General features: G+C 41.1%; 1 protein-coding gene across 2 annotated transcripts in view; it reads left to right on the forward strand.

Moving 5' to 3' along the window:
- cdh24b (cadherin 24, type 2b) overlaps window positions 1–18,107 on the forward strand; it is a 160,530-nt gene that overhangs the window by 133,837 nt on the left and 8,586 nt on the right. For both annotated transcript variants that reach the window (XM_085253247.1, XM_085253248.1), the window contains exons 7-10: window positions 7,537–7,793; window positions 8,771–8,907; window positions 13,159–13,280; window positions 15,772–15,889. In XM_085253247.1, coding sequence (XP_085109373.1) covers window positions 7,537–7,793; window positions 8,771–8,907; window positions 13,159–13,280; window positions 15,772–15,889 — 634 coding nt within the window. The remainder of the gene's footprint in view (window positions 1–7,536; window positions 7,794–8,770; window positions 8,908–13,158; window positions 13,281–15,771; window positions 15,890–18,107) is intronic.

Genomic DNA, 18,107 nt, shown 5'->3' on the forward strand with positions numbered 1-18,107 from the left:
GGAGAAACGAACACGCACATCTGCACAAGCACCAATAAACCACACACATATATATAGATATACAGGCATGCATCAATATTACACACTTGACCTCGCAGCTCCCTGTTCAAACTTTGGAGATTGAAGAAAAAGAGCTACACAGAGAAATGATCGCTTATCTGAGGGTGGGGAGGGCTGCGTCTTTACCTCAGAATGATGGTAGGTGGGTCGGAGCGGCAGGAGGGTTAACAGCAGATTAGAAGGAAACGGGGTCAAAAGAGACGGGAGAAGAGATTTGGGGTGTGTAAAATAAGACAGAGAGAGAGAGAGAGAGCGTAAACGAAGGACGCGGACAAAGAATCAGACTCTGGATGGCGCCCCTTTGAATAGAGAGGAGGAGAACATCCCTGTGAAAGGGCGAGGGTTAGGCGGGGACACGCCATAGAAAGCTGGGTCATTAACAGCCTGTAAGTCTGGGTGACGACTGAAGCTGCTTATCATCGCTTATTTACTGTCAGTCCCACAGAGACACCCCCTAGCAATAAAAAGATTTCCCTCCTCCTCTATTTCCACTCTTCCCGTCGCCCCTCTCCTCTTCCTCCTCCCATCATCATCAGCCCCCCCCCCCCCTCTTTCTGCATCTTGTTACTCTCCCCGTCTGATCTCCATACATGTCCAAAGAAAATGCAGTGCACGGGAGACACACAAGCTCACATGCAAACACACACACACGCCCTCCCCCACCCAATATCTGCCTTGCTCCCTCACCTCGTCCTCGCTCTGTTTTGTGTCTGGAGGCCATGTCAGACAGTGTGTGCTGTTTGTGGCTCTGACTCAGCCTAGATCTGCCTCATTTGCATTCACACATGGAAACACACATTTCCAGACGCAAACAGGCACAGGCTAATACACACATCAACAACCCATTCACTCTTTTTGAAACTAATTTCCTCTTTCCAGTTTCCTCTTCTTCTATAGTCTGTATTCTATTCCTCTCTGCTCCCTGGCTGGTCAGCGCTGCTTTGCTGCAGCTATTTACGCACGCATCGATTCTAATGAACGTACACATTCCTGCTAATAGATTTTTGATACAGCATGCGAGTGAGGCCACAGACTAAGGAGCAGGTAATTTCAGAATTAGGAATTGCTTGACATTGCTCTGCAGCAGTGCCCCCTAATGGCTAGCGGATAACATTCACGGGGGGGTCGCCTGCTGGTTAAAGCTTCCTTGAATTTTCAATCCACTAATCAGAATGAAATTAACTGGAGCAAGAAGTAGAAAAGAGAAAGACTCAGCTAATAGGCAGAGGTGCTTTACATGCAAATCAGACAGGTGATAAAGGGTCTAGTGTGTCTGGCAAGCTGAGGTCACACATTAAAAAACCAGAGACTCTGAACACAAACATAACATAATAGCCCGTTTTCAAAATACCTCATTACACATATACTGAATTAAGCAGCATCTGTATAACAAAGTGGGATCACTTGACGCAACACTAAACATGTCACAACATCATTAAGAAGAATCTGGCGGCATCCCAATTCAGGAGGTTCCTTTTGAGGTATGTTTACGGGGGGGTGCTGTGAGCTGTGTAAGCCTGCTATTTGCGCGCTTTTCATTTCCTCCTTACCTGGGGGACAAGCAAGCTCACGCGTGTGTCAGTTTGCAGTTATTATTTCCATATGCTCTCACTTAAAACGGCTGGCTAATCCTCGGTCACACGCCAGCAGCGTGCCCAGGATTATCTGTGTTTGTTTTCTCACGCGGAGGAGAGATTGTGTTAATCTCCTCACAGGGAAAGAGAGAGAGAGGGAAAGAGAGATGGAGGAAAAGAAAAGAAGAAGAGAGACCAGTGTATTGCTTGTAAGTTTTCTTAACAAAAAGAAAAAATTGAAAAAGGGAAGACACGAGACCTCTGAGAGTGAAATAAGACAGAAGACGAGACAAGTGACAGAGGGATGGGGAGGCAGCAGAGGAAGAACAAAGTCAAAAGGGAGATTTAGGAGAGTCTTTGTTCTCTCAACTCTGCAGTAGTGCTTGTTGGCAGAAATGTCCAAAGCTGAGTTTGTCATCAGACAAATGTGATGTATGATCTTGATTTAGAATGCACAAAATCAAAAAGGAACTCAATCTGCCAAGGACAGCGGGGTGCTGAGACCATATATATACACACTGTGCTGCGGACACCCACTCGCATGTGTGTTCACCCTGAATCACACAGGCTTCCATAACCTTTTTTTTATTTAACATCTACTACGGTGAAGGCAGGGAGAATCACCTCCTCAGGGATTAGAAGCCTCAGCCGCCCATTAATGTGCAGTTATTGTACAGTACGCTCAGTGTGCGCGTGCACACTACCGCGCACTTTCTCAGTCAAGCGTGCAGGCCTATGGCTCGGCCTCTTTGAGGAGAGATGTATTATGTATTGCCAGTCTTGCATGCAGGTTAGCTAATTAATTTCTGCTAACTGTGAAGCAAATTTTAAAAGGTATAGAATTTGAATTTCAAAACAGACCATTGGAGCGCCGCATCACAGGACACGAGGTTACACTTGTAGAGCGTGTGGGCGGGGAAGCAGAGGGGAGTGCTAACTAGGAGTGAGAAAGTATGTATGTGTGTGATGCTGATTTAATGATTATTTTCAGTTTGTTGACTTTTCTGGGTGAATATCTGTAAAGGTCAGGAAATCAAGCCTAGTATTGAGTTTTGAAACTGCTTGTTTTATTTAAACAGTGTAGGACGGAGAGATTCGTCAATTTTCAGTGATATAAAATGAAGGAAATCTACTGGGGAAAAAAAGGCATTTGATTGGTCCTAAATTCATTCTGCAGCAGTGCAACAACCCCAAACATGCAGCCAGAGTCATAAAGAACTATCTACAGTGACAAGAACAGATGGTAGAGCCCGCAGCCCTGGTGTCAACATTATGGAGTCTGTCTAGGATTACATGAAGAGACAGAAGACACCGAGAAAGCCTAAGGTCACAGGAGAACTGTGGCACCTTCTCTGACATGCTTCCAACAGCCTACCTGCCAAGCAAAACCTGTGCATGGGCATCCAGAGGACCGGTGCTTTTCTCAGGGCAAAGGGTGGTCACATTAAATATTCATTTGGTTTGCATTCTGTAAGAAAAGGCAACTTTATGGCATTATTTCAAAGGTATCCAAACCTTTTCTTTTTTTAAATTCTGTATTTCATGCAGTAAGCAGCTCTCAAAGGTGCAGGCAGGAAGTAGAATTAAACAACATAAGGCTCGGGGGCCAGAATTGACCCTGAAAACACTCCAGTATGGCCCATGGGATGGCTTTGGAAAATGTTAAGGGCACAAATTTTGGACTTGTAACTGTATTTTCATTTGTTTTTTAAGCTTTTTTTTTTTTTTTTACTGATAAAGACCTCCTTAAAACATTCATACTACATCTAAGTAAGTAATAGATAAACAATTAAATGACAGAAAGAGTATTACTTTATTATCTGCTATAGAAATTTTTATTTTTTACATTGCACTTTTTTCTCTAATATTAGGATATATCGGGGATTTAACCTCTAATGAGACCACAAATATGAGTTTGACATCCCCGCTTTAAATGTTGACACTTTTAAGGAAGAAAGTATTAGTAACAGTGGTTTAGCACCTCATCATAACAAGATGATTCCTGGTCCGAACCACCTGAAGGCTGGTGCCGTCTGTGTGGGGATGTTCTTCCTGTGCTTGCATGGACTTGCTCCCACAGTCTAAAGACATACATATTAGATTACCAGCCAGTAGGTGTGAATGTGAGTGTGAATGGTTGTCTGTCTCTCTGTGCTGGCCTTCCAAAAGACTGATGACCGATGGAGGAATGGATGGATTGCAATGTGCAAGTAGTATTTTTTCTTTCTCTTCATCAAGTCAGACTTGATTTTCCCTCTGTTACTGCAGTCTGCCCATACCTTATTGAGAAAATTCACATTGTGTGAAGTCCCACTACCTCATTTAGCATACAGTGAAATTGTTAAATGCAGCAAGATTGCCATTACCGTGAAGTACAAGCTGCAGGGGGATCGTGACAAAATGTGATATCTTGTCAGCGGTTCAAGAAAGGTAAGAAACTGAATTCATGGACCAGAATATGAAGATTAAGACCTGGTTCAGCCTTAGATGTACAGTATTTTACTTTTACATTAAGCTCACTAAAACAACAGTATAATGGCAACCAAACGGCTGACAGTATTATGCTGTAATGCTCATATTCTATCCAGCACTGCACTATAAGATTTTTTTTGCAGTAAGAAACTCTCTAGATTGCTGTAGGTCCACTGTATAATCACAGTTTCATGCTAGCTAATCTGGCTTACACAACTTTACTGTAATTTTACAGGGAAATTTGTTACAGTGTATCACTCAGCCCCATCTCCTCTTCTTTTGGTCTCCACTACCTCTGCAACAGCCTTCTTAAATTAATGTTAAGCTAAGAGTTCAAGCTGCTCTAAATCACAGTCTCAGCCTTCAGTGAAGGTGGTAAGCCAAGGGTAAATGAAGTCAGCGTTACTGCTTTCTTATTCGGCGCGTAAGGAAGACGCCTGGGGTTTGTGCAAGTGACATGCAATCAGTTGGTGGCTATGCTGCTTATGTAGCTAATGTCAGCAATCCACAGCAAAAATGCTCTGTCAAATTTCAGGAAAACCATTTTAAATATGAGCTTTCTTTGGCTTGAAATAGACCAGAATTTGAACCTTTGTTCCTTGTGAGAGGACATTTGCAACAACTGCATGTGGAACCTCACAGGTCCTCCAACATGACATGTGTATGTATGTGTACAAGTGTCTTACAAGTAGATGTGAATACATGAGTGAGGATTTTTTTTTTTATGATGTCAAAAAGTAAAAAGGTAGACGAACAGTGGGGTCGCTGTGTCCTTACTGTAAGGGTGTAGGAAGGAGAAGGATGAGTGTGTGTTGTGGTTTGTCAGAGCCGGTGCCCTGTCGCGCGCACACCAGGGAGGGAAAAAAGATAGGTGTGGGCGGGTAAGTCGGGGACTAGGTGATGGAGTGTGTGAGGCAGCAGAGGAGGGGGAGCGGAGTGATGGAGTGCTGGGTGGAGGGAGGGCGGAGGGTGATGAGTGTGTGCTCACAGTGTAAGTGACACCTCTCCTCCTCAGACAGATTGTCTCTCTCTCCCTGTAATGGGGACCCCGTTAGAGAACCTTTTCCCTCCATCTACCCCCCTTCTGCACACACACTTTGTCACCATTCCCATGTCTCTCTCTCTCTCACACACTCTGTAACAATTTTTCTTCTGTATTTATTTTCTTCTATCTGCCCAGATATGTCCACAAATTGGCTACATTTCTGTGCATTTCAATTCCCCCCATTCTCTGCATAATTTTTAATCAATCTGCACCTCGTTCTGAGACCGCTGATTGTCAAGCAGTTTACGCTGGTTTACAGCTCAGAGAGCGAGAAGAAAAGCGAAGGAAAAATAGCAAACGAGAGATCAGAAAGGAAGGAGAGGGAGGATATCAATATTCCCACTGCCGGTGGGATCCTCACAATGATTTTCTTCTCAGCTCCTGTTTGAATCTGACAGCGAAAATTCTGCATAGCTAGAGAGCCCATTTATCCCCTGTCCAACATAGTTCCCCGTGCCAATCACACTGAGATGAATTATATGCGTACTTGCTTTTAAGGACACTCAGATACTCACAGAGGATCTGAGGATACACAGGCTCAAAGAACCACTTGTACTTCCACGCACAAGTCCACACACACACACCTGCCATTACCTCAAACAGGTATTTTGAACTAGACCCAAACGTGTTCGTTTTCTGAAATTTAATCAACAGCAGGTGTATGTCAGGGTGCGTGTGTGAGACAGTGGATGTATGTGATTGCTTGTGTGTGCCCGTGCCCTCACTAACAATCATCTCAGCAAACCAGATCAGAGGCTATCTCTTTGCTTCAGAGGCGCCGCGCTGGCGGGAGAGCGACGCGCAATCACAAAGACACCTCAGACAAATAGGCTTCATAACTTCTCTGTAACAAACAATCACTGGGGCCTGATCCCCTATCCCAAATGAAATCTCTCGCACCTGTGTAGATGCAAGGATACAAAGGAATTTTTAATGCTCCCCCGAGTCAGGTACGAGTCTCCATGGTGATAGCAGAGTCGCTATGGTGATAAAGAGATGGCGTTCAAAACAATGGAAGCATTTTTATGAAAAATGTGAGGGAGGGGGGGTCTTATCATGAAAATATATTCTTTATAGAGCCATACAGCCCAAACCATTTGTACTCCTAATGAACATATGCGCACAAAAGCAAGTTTCATACACTTTACAGGGTCTGAAACTATGCCAACCAGCATGTTTGCAACATTGTAACACAATATACAACCTGCCAGGTACCCACCAACACACTTCCCACTGTTTTTGCTAACACTGCAGTACCATATGAGCTAGATAAAATGGTCATAGCAACTACTCAGTGTAGCACGAGTCTGCATGCACATAGCAACACTACACTGTAACAAATGTACTTTTTAAAATAGAATAAATGAAGACAATTTTTACAGTGTGCCCACTGTAATTATTCGTGTACTGTAAAAAATCTTTCTGTGCTGTACAGAATTGAAGATTTATTGTATAATAATTGTTCCATTGCTATCACACTTGTTGACATAGTTTGGCTTATACAACTATTTAAAGCTACCTAAAACCTTGGAAGCAGACCATTTACATTTCTGTGAGTCCCAAGTAAAATTGCTGGATTAAACCAAAAGGGCTTCAGTTTGCTGTTAATACAGATTTTTTTACTTAAAGTAGGGTAAAGTATTTAGCTTTATTCACCAAAAAAAACACTACATTGCAATACAAAATATTCTGTATTTTTACTTTTAAGTCTCACCAACACAGTATTCAAACTCTACAGATATACATCATCCATTCTTAGCACGTCAACATTATCCAAACATCAACTCCAGAAATGTCAAACCAACATCCAAACAAGTAGTTACCTCGGTGTTGAAGCTGTGAAGAAGCCTTTCAACTTTTTTTGAGCATCCGGAGTCTCATTGGCAATGCTGTAACATCAACGCCTCATGAATGTCTTTTCCAACTTCACACAAAACCCACCATCTAAGCATCCACCCACAACATCCTTCAAAATATCGCTTCAAAAAATCCAAACGTCACAACATGTAAGGTAACCAGAATATTATTCACTCTAAATTATTCTTAGATGCTTTAGGATGTGACCATTCTCTAGCCTGCGCGAGCTCTTATCTGTTGGACGAATTCATTATTTTCCATCTCTCGGCTTTAGATATGTAATTTAGCAGACATTTGTGGAAAATTTAGTGTGCGAAATAGACCAAATGAAGGCACGTTAAAAAAAAAAGGCTTTTGGATCTGATGTTTGTAACAGTTACATTTGCATAATTTCTCGCTTTTAAAAAATGTCTCTATTGCTCATTTCAAAATATGTAAATGCATAAACCTTAGATGATTATACTACGCAGAAAAACCCTTTCATTTTACACAACTGTAAAGCTTACCTCGTTCTTCTCTCCTCCACAGGCCGTAGACTATGAGAGTCGGAGCTCCTATTCCTTCTCTGTTGAGGTCCTTAACCCGATAGTGGACCCCCGCTTCCTACGTCGAGGCCCCTTTAAAGATCGGGCTTCAATCCGAGTTGCAGTCCTGGATGCGGACGAGCCACCGAGGTTCTCTCGGGCCAGATATCACATGGATGTTTCAGAGAACTGCCCGCCGGCCTGCACAGTGGGCCGAGTCAGTGCAGTAGACCCCGATACTGGTCTGACCAATAATATCAGGTAGAGTACAAAGCCTCTGCATTTCAGCAGGACATGTAGTCTTCCTATACATTTAGGTTGTTACTTTTCACTGTTGAGATAGCAAACAGCCTACCTGGGCTCCTTTTGAACAGGTTTTTTTTTATTTCTTTTTTTTAAAAGCTAGTCTTTCCAGTTTTCATGCTGAGATAGTAGCTGTAACTTAATCTTTGGTGTAAAACATGACACTGGTATCAGTTTTATCATCTGCCACCCAGGAAGAAAGCAAATAAGCCCATTTCTCAAAATGTTCCTCTCAGTATTTGCTGTTTATGAACTCATAACAAAACAGCTTTACAGGAGTTTTATTGCTGAAAGACAAATCAAGCATTTAATGGTGCTGGGACTTATATATATCTTCATTTGTTTTACTGTCCAGCCACAAGCAAGGGATAGCCAGGCTTTTTGAATTAAATTCAAAGCAGGCTCTTCAGCTAAAAGAAACAAGACACAACAATAAGAGCTAACCAAATAAAAATAAGCCAACCAAATGCCCACACAGTGTTCCCACGAGCCAGACAGAAACCACAGACGCTTGCAGCTTCCAGTGCTTCACTTGTGTTTGCGGTGGGTTTTGTCTCAAATAGTATGAGGAGGGAAGCAAGCGATTTGTCTGTAAAAACCACAGAAAACCGTGTCCCAATTAAAAGCAGAAGTGCTAAAAGCGAGTATGTGGGGAGGAATGATAGCTGGTATATTCATGGAGATATTTAGATAATCGGTAGCACTTCAAAAGAACTCTTATCAGCTGTGATAATCTCACTATATTAATTCTTTGGCCATTTGAATGCCGACTTCCTTATCGCTCCCTCACACACTTGCCCTGTCTGCTTCTTTCGCTCCGCACCCCACTGCCTTCCCCGCTTGCATCTTCCTTTCACTCATTCTTTCGATGTTTCTCCCTGCCCTCTCCTCATTTCACCCGTCTATATCCTCAAACCCAACTTTCTCTTCTTCAGGTTCTCCATTGATCCTCAGTCAGACCCAGAGGCTCTGTTTCGTATCACACCAGAGACCGGTCTCATCACCACAGCGATGGAGCTGGACCGGGAGCGTGAGCACTGGCACAACATTACAGTCATCGCCACCCAGAGAGGTCAGAGGTCACTCTTCTTACAACACTTAATCCGGAGACATCGTTAGAAGTCGTTCATTGGATTATTTATTTTATTAGAGCTAACCCTTGACAACGAAGCTAGCATTTTCCCCACCTCTGACACCTTAACCACTGATGAGTAAGAGGTTTAAGAGACTAGAAACTGTGTTTTTTACGCTATCTGAAAGGCACAGTATCCACTGTATGATGCAGTTTACTAAGCGGCTTAGCTCTCAAGTCATCAAACCATGAGAGAAATGCTGTTTGGCGCCATGAACAGTTTGTTACAGCGCGTCAGAGAATCAATTGATCCGTATTGTGCAAGTTATCTGATGCCGCAATAGATCTGTTCTCGTAAGGATTCAACTGGAAACACTGAATTAAAGCAACAAATCGAACTCAGGCCTTGATTTGCCGACAGAACATGATAGCACAGGGGATCGGTAAATATCTTTCTGTTTCCAAGTATGTAGGATGTCAAGCAACAAGACAGTTAAGTTCAAGTTATACATGTTCCCTCAGTAAAAAAATGATAAATAGAAAATGCCAGGGGCAAGATCATCAGTAGGTTCCACTAGTAGCTGCTCTCAAGCTTTCAGTCATGATTAAGGTTATCTAACTGTCTCTTGTCATTTGTGCAATTTAATTAATAATGAATTTTGATTTAATGAGTATATACATATTTAATGTGCTGTTGATTCTTTCATAAATGTATTCACATCGGCAGAAGTAAAGCCAATTATAGTCCAGTAGGCCCAATTACAGCTCAGCCCCTACATCCTCTAATAACACACTTTAAGTCTCGTTGCTTGCTCACGTGGAGGCTTGGCAACAATAACAGATGTTCCAGAACATCTAGCTTAAAATTGCTGTCAGATATAAATGTGTTAAAGATACGTGTTCATCCATCAGGTAGCAGGATACCAGCCACTTCAGTAGGTACACCAGCTCCAACACTTATTAATCACCCAATCATATGACAGCAGTGCATTCAGAAATGGAGATATCAAGAAAACCTGCTGAAATTCAAACTGAGACACTGGCAAGAAAAAGGTGGTTTAAGTAAATTTGAATGTGACATGGTTGTTGGTCTAGACTGAGCTTTTCAGAAACTCAGACTTTGCTATACAACCTTCTCTAGTGAGAACAGCTTTATTAGAAAAAGAGAAAATATCCAGCGAGTAGCAGTTTTCGTGGAGAATATGCCTTGTTGACATCGGAGGTCTGAGGAGAATGGCAGACTTTGGTTGTAACCACTCACTACGACCAAAGTACACAGAAGAACATTTCTGAATGCATAACAGGTCAAACCTTGAAGCAGATGGGCTTCAGCAGCAGACGATCACACAGGCCTCCACTCCTGTCAGCAAAGAACAGGAAACTGTGGCTGCAATTCACACAGGCTCAACAAATCCATCCTACCTTTTATCAACTGTAAGCAGGTGTGGAGGTTATTTTCTTTACACTCTACGCTTTAGATCACTCAACTGAGCATCGTTTAAATGCCACAGCTAACTGAGTATTGTTACTGACCTCTCCATCCCTTTATGGAGGGAGACTCAAACATACTCAAACAGGAGTAAATAGGAATGCATTAGCTGGCTTTTATTGTGTATGTATTAATATACATGCAGTATAGTATTTATCACTGTGTGTATGTGACAGCCTTCACTGCCATGACGGAACATATCATCCAGTTCCAAACTTGCAGTTAATTTATTATTTTTTTATTCTTATTTTAGTACAAGGATACATCGTTAAAGAATATGTTATTTTTTCATTCGATTTCTTGACAAGAAAAATAGTAAATAACACCACATCAGCTTTTCTTAAAATGCCCTTCAGCCAGGTTAGTTAATGGATGGCACAGCCTTCGCAGCTTATTTAAATGTAAATAATTTATTTTAAAGCTTACTTAAGCTTTCGGCTTCACAAACTATGACCCTGAGAAATATGTCTATTAGAAGCACCAAATGAAGTAGTGTTGTGACATTTTCTGATTTTAATGTATATGACAAACTCTACAATAAAGTTATTTTATTGTAACCCAAATATTTATCAGTTTTAAATGAATCCAGACATTAACCTTAAACATAATATTGATGAGAAGAATGAATTTCCATTTGAGGGTATAATTCAATAAACTTTGTAACACATTATTGTACCTGGAACATATCCATTTTACAGTAAATTTGGCTTGTCAAATCATATAATCACATTGATACTGTAATCATCACAATATATTTAATAATCTAGAATAAATTAAATCATATTGTTGTGAAATGAAAACAATATGATGCTTTTATAAAGTGTTATAGATGCATAAATGTAAAAAAAAAAGGGTATTTTTGGTTAGTGTTCAGCTGTTAGGCAACATGATAACATAATAAATGATATAGAGAAGAACCTTTATGGGTTTAAGTTGTATCTGTATGCCAACTTTGGTTGTTCAACTTCTGTTCACATTTGCAGACAAACCAAGACATTGAGATTTTGTGTATTATAGTAAAATTCTACTTTTAATTAAGTATTTTAATATAGCTACCTAATTTAAACAAATTCACTCATTTTTTTTCATCTATTAATCTATAAATGCTTTTTTCATCTATTAATTACTGTAGAGAGGGCAACTTCATACTTCTTTAACTCAGAGTATCACTCTGAACACATATCTTTATTTACGCAGCCCATTGCACTCTTGGTGTCACAGCTCCCAAAAAGAGCAAGCTGAGCACAATATTGCATGTTGTGGGGATGCACTTGCGAAGATATTTTGTTAGTGGAAAAAAACAACACAACGTCTTGTGTTTTGGACAAACCAAATGCATTAAGGACTGGATAATTTAATGTAATTATGCAAGCATTTCTTTCTTTTCTTTGATGTCACTGATTTGACTTTTTCTCTCTCTACATTTATGTATTTTTAGAAGTCAGTGACAACCTGTTTTCTTGTTCAGTTTGCTGGACGGACGTATTACAATTAATACCAGCATCCTGTTAAATCCTGGCTTTGCTCCAGTAGCTGTGTCTGGCAGATGACAAGTCATAAAAGCACTCAAAAATAATCCAACTGGTTTGTTTATAAGTAGAAGTATTGTTGGAGAATTCCATCCAATGTCTGCTGTGCTCAAGGAAAAAGAAGTTGTTTTGCTGCCAAGTTTTGTTCTGGACAAACTTAATCTTTACTTAAAATCTACTCAGGGTTCCTTGTGGCAGCAATGTGTTGGTAGGACTGTGGCGGCAGCACACTGAGTGCCTGTCTGGAATAATGAGCTCTATCTAATAAACAGACTGTTGGAGACTGTGTTGACATAAAGCACAGTAGGAGCCCTGCCATGGCCACAGGCAGGCCAGCTCACCCTGTGGCATTACAGCAAGAGCTCATTTTCAGCTTTTCAGCGATGGGAACCAGTTGCTGTCATCCATGACACAGTGTTACTGCTGTTGGTTTAAAAAAACATGGTGTGTGTGTGTGTGTGTGTGTGTGTGTGTGTGTGTGTGTGTGTGTGTGTGTGTGTGTGTGGGTGGGGCTCGGTTTACAGAAAGTGTAGTCCAATGTGTTTCACGGTTGCCTGCCTAGATAAAGGATGTGTGCTGGTGAGCCTGGGTTGTGTCATAGCTGCCTAAAATGTAATGATGAGTGTTCAGAATGCTAACTTCATGTGTTTCGAGCGCGGCTTGTGAGAACTTCATGTTCAAGTGTGCGTATAGCCGAGTGAATGGGGTGTAGGGGACCTTATGCCAATCCATTTAAACTGCGCTCTTGTGTAACTGCATGCAGATTCGCTGCCTTCTGCACCCCTCTTCTGCCTTTTCTCTCTCTTTATTGAGAAAACACAAACACACACACACACACACTTTATGCTGCGAGAAGTGCTGGCTATGAAAAGAACAGTTTGATGAGGAAAATTTTAACTGATATGGAAGCATCAGTCATACTCCAGCTGGGAGCCTGCGAGCTGTAACACAAGCCAAATGAAACCAAATGCACTGCTGTTTATTTAGCCAATTGTACGCTCACTAATGTGATGTAATGTGAAGTTTTTGGACAAAGTCTTGAAATACTTGATTATGCCTGTGAGGACGACTGCATGGGATTAATGGACCGATGACTTGCACCACTGTATTTGTATTGTACTCAGTAGTGTCTTTTGCCGTTTTAACATTGTCTTCATATTATTGAGTTTATACAGCTGTGTGTGCGTGTTTTTGGAGGCTACGTTCTAATATGCTTTTCTCTGGCTCTTTCAGACAATCCCAGCCAAGTCTCCAGAGTTCTAGTTGCAATAGAGACCTTAGATCTGAATGACAATGCACCTGAGCTGGACAGGCAGTACAACACAGCCATGTGTGACTCCTCCTCCATCGGACAGGTCAGTATGTGTTTAAACTACTTGAGGTCTTTATTTCCATTCCAGTGTATATAAAATGTTCATTTTAAAGACATGGAAAGACACTAAAACACATGTTAAGGAAACAAGCCCGGGTTATTACTGGAACTACATTCTGGCACTACACATTTCTCAGTTTAGGTACTTGGACTGCCAGCAGTGCTAAAGACTGTAATTTTTCAAGAAGATGTGAAAAGACTTTAAGTGATGACTACACAGCAGCAGCAGCAGCTGTGTTGTCTTTGTGTCTACATGTGTGGCACTCGTGGTTTTTCGAGGTGTCAGAGCCCAACACACAATCACTGCAGTTGCATGGGTAAAAGCTTACAAATAGAGTGGCAGGGGTATAACGCAATCAGAATGTAAAAGCCAGAGTAGACATCTGGACTGACTGAAAAAGAAGCTGTTCTGTCAGACATGCAAAATGCATGACTGAAAACGCTTTTTAGACACACTGCTAATACTATAGTCTCACATGTTTCAGTCAAATTTGACATATCGTTGGTTTGAATAAAGTCACATAACTGATCACATGGTTACAGTCACTAACCAGTGGCCATTGGTTTGTGGCCAAACTGCTAGCGTTATTAACCTTAAGAAGCTAACATTTTCAGCATATTCATTGTTTTCACCTTTTTATTTTATATTAAGATAAGATAAGATAAGATAAGACTGACTTTTTTATGTATACATATGAGCAGAAGCTTCAAAACCAGTTTTATCTGAAGCCTGAGAAGCTGTGGCTGGATGAACTTTAATCATCCAAAAATCAAACAATATTGATAATCAATGTAATAATTAATAATAATTAATAAAATAATAAATAATGCTTACTTTACATACATATTTTAGAAGTTACAATTTTTAGGTTTGCATTCAAAGCCCCAAATTTCATACCATAAACACAAAACCTGGTTAGTTAGCTTCCCATTAAATAACTATCTTGACAATGTGTCACTTAGCTCGATTGCTACACTATTTCAGTAAATGTTAATGTTACCTCTTCTTTATATTGGCTGAGTCATACAGCCCACCACACGCCACATTTTGCACTAATTATACACATATTCATAATAAATTAGTGTTACTATGTCATATGCAAAACATATGCAAACTTTGTATTTAATGTTCATGTACAGTCATATAATTACAACACAAACAATCAACGAGTATTCAGCTTGGAGCATATAGAGTGTGGCAGAACAAAGCTGTGTCCCTTCAGATATGGCCACATGTAGCTACAGCATACTCATTCACCATGGAGCCAGGTGAATCCTCCATGGCCTGTTATCAGAACGCAGCAGTTATTTGCATTGTAATTAAACTCGAGCCTCCTCTCAGGCTGCCTCCCTCCTTCCTGCTTTATTTGTGTTCTTGTCTGTTTCTCTGCATCATGTTTTTCTCACTCGATCCTATCTCAATTATAGAAATCATCCCTTTGCTCTTCAGCCTCCCCTTGGAAACCCTGCTTAGCTCTCCTTTCTTTGCCTCCATATTCCGTTTTCCATGCTGGCTCTGTCACTATCATTTTAGTGTCGTGGCCCATCTGTTGTGTGTGTTTTTTGTTTTTTTTTTGTTTCCACTGGTGCTTTCATTGCTCTGCTCATGCCTTTGTTGTGTCACCACGAAATCTGTGATTCTATGGCAACGACGTTGATTTGTTTTTGCCTGTGATGTTCATGTTTGTGCATGCTGCAATTTGAGTGAGCGGCACGCAGTTCATTAAAGAAAGGCTATGATGTCTTCCCAGTGTGTTTGGGATAGTATATGCACATCTCTGTATGACACGCCATTAGGCAAAGCCTGTTTGAATATTCACCCACAGCATCGGATAACATAATGCAACTGTTCTTAGCAAATCTTCTCAAGGCCTACAGACATCGACTAACTCAAAGAGCACGCTGCACCCTTCATCCCCGCATTGAGTCTCGTATCGAGCACTCGAAAGCGTTCCTGAAAGAGCGCCCTGCATAATGACGAACAGAGAGTTTCATTAAAAAGAAATTACCCATCAGCTCAGTCTGCGGGAGATTTCTTTAAGATTAATTTAGTTAAGATTGCCAATGAGGACTTGCGTAGATGCCTTTACAACACCGAAAGCTGCACGGCACTGTATTTACAAAAAAGGGGATTCGCGCACACACACACACACACACACACACACACACACACACACACACACACACACACACACACACACACACACATGGTTATATTTTTGGTGTGAGTATCAAACACAGTTCACTTATGTCACTATGCTAATTGTTTGACTTGTTTTCATTCTGCCAGTGTCGGCTAATGTTTTTTTGTTTATGTAGCTAAAAGCTCTCTCTGTGTAAGTGTTTTTTCTTCCTCCTTTTCTGTTCTCTCTCTATGCTTTTCCTCAAAACACACAAACACACACGCACTCACACACATTCATTCACGCCCTCCCCTCACCCGGTCTCCCTTGCTCTCTATCTCTGTGTTTCAGGTGGTGCAGGTGTTGCGGGCGATTGATAGAGATGAGGGTGGGAATGACAGCACCGTGTATTTCAGCATCCCTCCAGAGTCCAGCGCTGCCCTCAACTTCAGCGTCAGGGACAGCGGTGGTAGGCACTCAATCTTTCCTTCTCTGTGTAGTTCTCTTAATTCTTGTTTGTCTGCTCCTCCCTTGGCAGATAGACTGTTTCTCCCCCCACTTTTCTAAGGCCCTTAATCCCACATGTATATTTTTTTCTGCCTTTCTCTTCCCATCTTCATCTTTCCTTCTATTCTCTCTTTCCCGTTCCTCTCAAAACCACTCCCTCTCTGAGTCGCCTTCCCTTTTTCTGTCCCTCCCTCTGTCTCCTACCATCCATCTCCCATGTCTGGTGGCCCCATTGTTTTGCTTTGTTATCCTCCCCTCTTTTTTTTTCGTCCCTCTTGTTGTATCCTCTACATCCATCTTCTTCCCCACGACCATGTAAACTTAGTATTTCCACTGAGAAGCTTTTGAAGAAATCAAAGCTGCTTCGTTTAATTAGCGTCAACTGAATCTAATTTAGCTACTTGTTTGTTTTCTGTGCATTTTTCCCCCTGAACACTTCGTGTCCTCGCTCTTTGTTTTGCACAATTACACACGTATAGTCCTTTAATATCATGCAAACATAAATTTGATATGACTATTTTAATTCAGGGATGCAATGTGCTGCCGGTTCTGTGTAACTGTTCACATCAAGCTTGTGTATGTGTGGGGATATTTTTGCATCCTTGAGCAAATATGTAGTCTCCTAAAATTGGATCCACAAGAATTTTGTTGTCTTAGCTCACATTTACATTTCTCTACACAAAAACAAGTTAATTGGCTCACAAATACATTTTTTTGCAATTATGTGTCACCTGTGGAGTTTTCGTGTAAACACATACTTTGAGTCAGTGCAAAAACACAGTGTTTGCTTCCTTGAAGCCTTAACGGCGTGCTGAATAAAAGATAAAACATTTGCAAAAGTGACATTTTTCAATATTTTGAAGAGTGCAGGCCTGATTACATCAGCTGGCATTCTTTTTTCTTTTCACGTCTTTGCTTCTGCATTGCTACATTTTTTTCCTTTGACACAATAACTGTTGTGGAACAGCATGAAGCTCTTCAGTTGGTATGTGCTGCACAGTTGCAGTTGAGGACAGTAATGCAAATCAAAACATTGCACCACTAGCGGATAAAAACTCCACAGAATACTTTCATGTGTGCTTATGCATTCTGCACACAGCTCATCTCTCTCCACTTGAAAGTTTGATTTGTGCGTCATATTAGCTAAAGATGTCAGTAGCATATTGAAGTGTATAATATAGTATTCCATGTGCACGCCTTGGACATATGAACATGTGTACTAGTTGTAGGTATACCTGTTCAAGTGCTCATTAACACACATGTATTCTGATCAGCCTCATGCTGATCAGAATACATGATCATGCTGATCATGTATTCTGATGATCATGCAACATTCAGTGTTGACATGAAATTCAAACCGAGTGTCAAAATGGGGAAAAAAGGTGATTTAAGTAACTTTGAATGCGGCAGAGAACTCTGATGTACTGAAATAATGCAACAAAATCTGAATCCCCCCACCTGAAAAAGAGAAAATAGTGAGGGTTGCTTTGTTGAGGCCTTAGAAGAAAGGCCAGACTCCTTCAAGATGATTGGAAAGCAACAGTAACTCCCAAGCACTGTTAAAACCAAGGTATGCAGAAGAGCGTCCCTGAATGCACAACACGGTCAGCCTTGAAGCAGATGGGCTACCACACCAACCCAGGTGCCTCTCCTGTCAGCTAAGAACAAGAAACTGAGACTACAGCTTTCACAGACTCTACAAAATTGCTTAGTGTGATGAGTCTCAAGTTCTGCTGCAAAATCCAGGTAGTCGGGTAAAAATTTGGCGTAAACAACATGAAAGTCACCAAATCTAAATCAAAAAGAGCACTTCTGGGATGCGATGGAACAGGAGATTCACATCGTGGGTGCAGCTGACAAATGTGCAGCAGCTGTTTGCTGCTGTCATTTTAATATGGAACAAAATCTCGGTGGAAATGCTTCCAGCACCTCGTTGAATCTATGCCATGAAGAATAAAGGCAGTTCTGGAGGGAAAGGTAGCATGATGTAACTAATCGAGTGGTCTGTGAGTGTAGCTTGGCAACAAATTTCTCAGCCTTGACTTCATCAGTAAACACAATATGGCAAATACGGGGAATTTGAAAACATCCAATTGAAAATCCAGCAAACACAGGATAACATTTACTCTCATTTTACGTCATAGTACTTTGTTTTGTTCTCCATTAATTCTGACCAAAAA

This window comes from Mchenga conophoros, linkage group LG18, assembly GCF_057382185.1.
Source record: "Mchenga conophoros isolate Kocher_MC1m ecotype Shallow Benthic linkage group LG18, M_conophoros_male_GT1.1, whole genome shotgun sequence".
NCBI classification, from domain to species: domain Eukaryota; kingdom Metazoa; phylum Chordata; class Actinopteri; order Cichliformes; family Cichlidae; genus Mchenga; species Mchenga conophoros.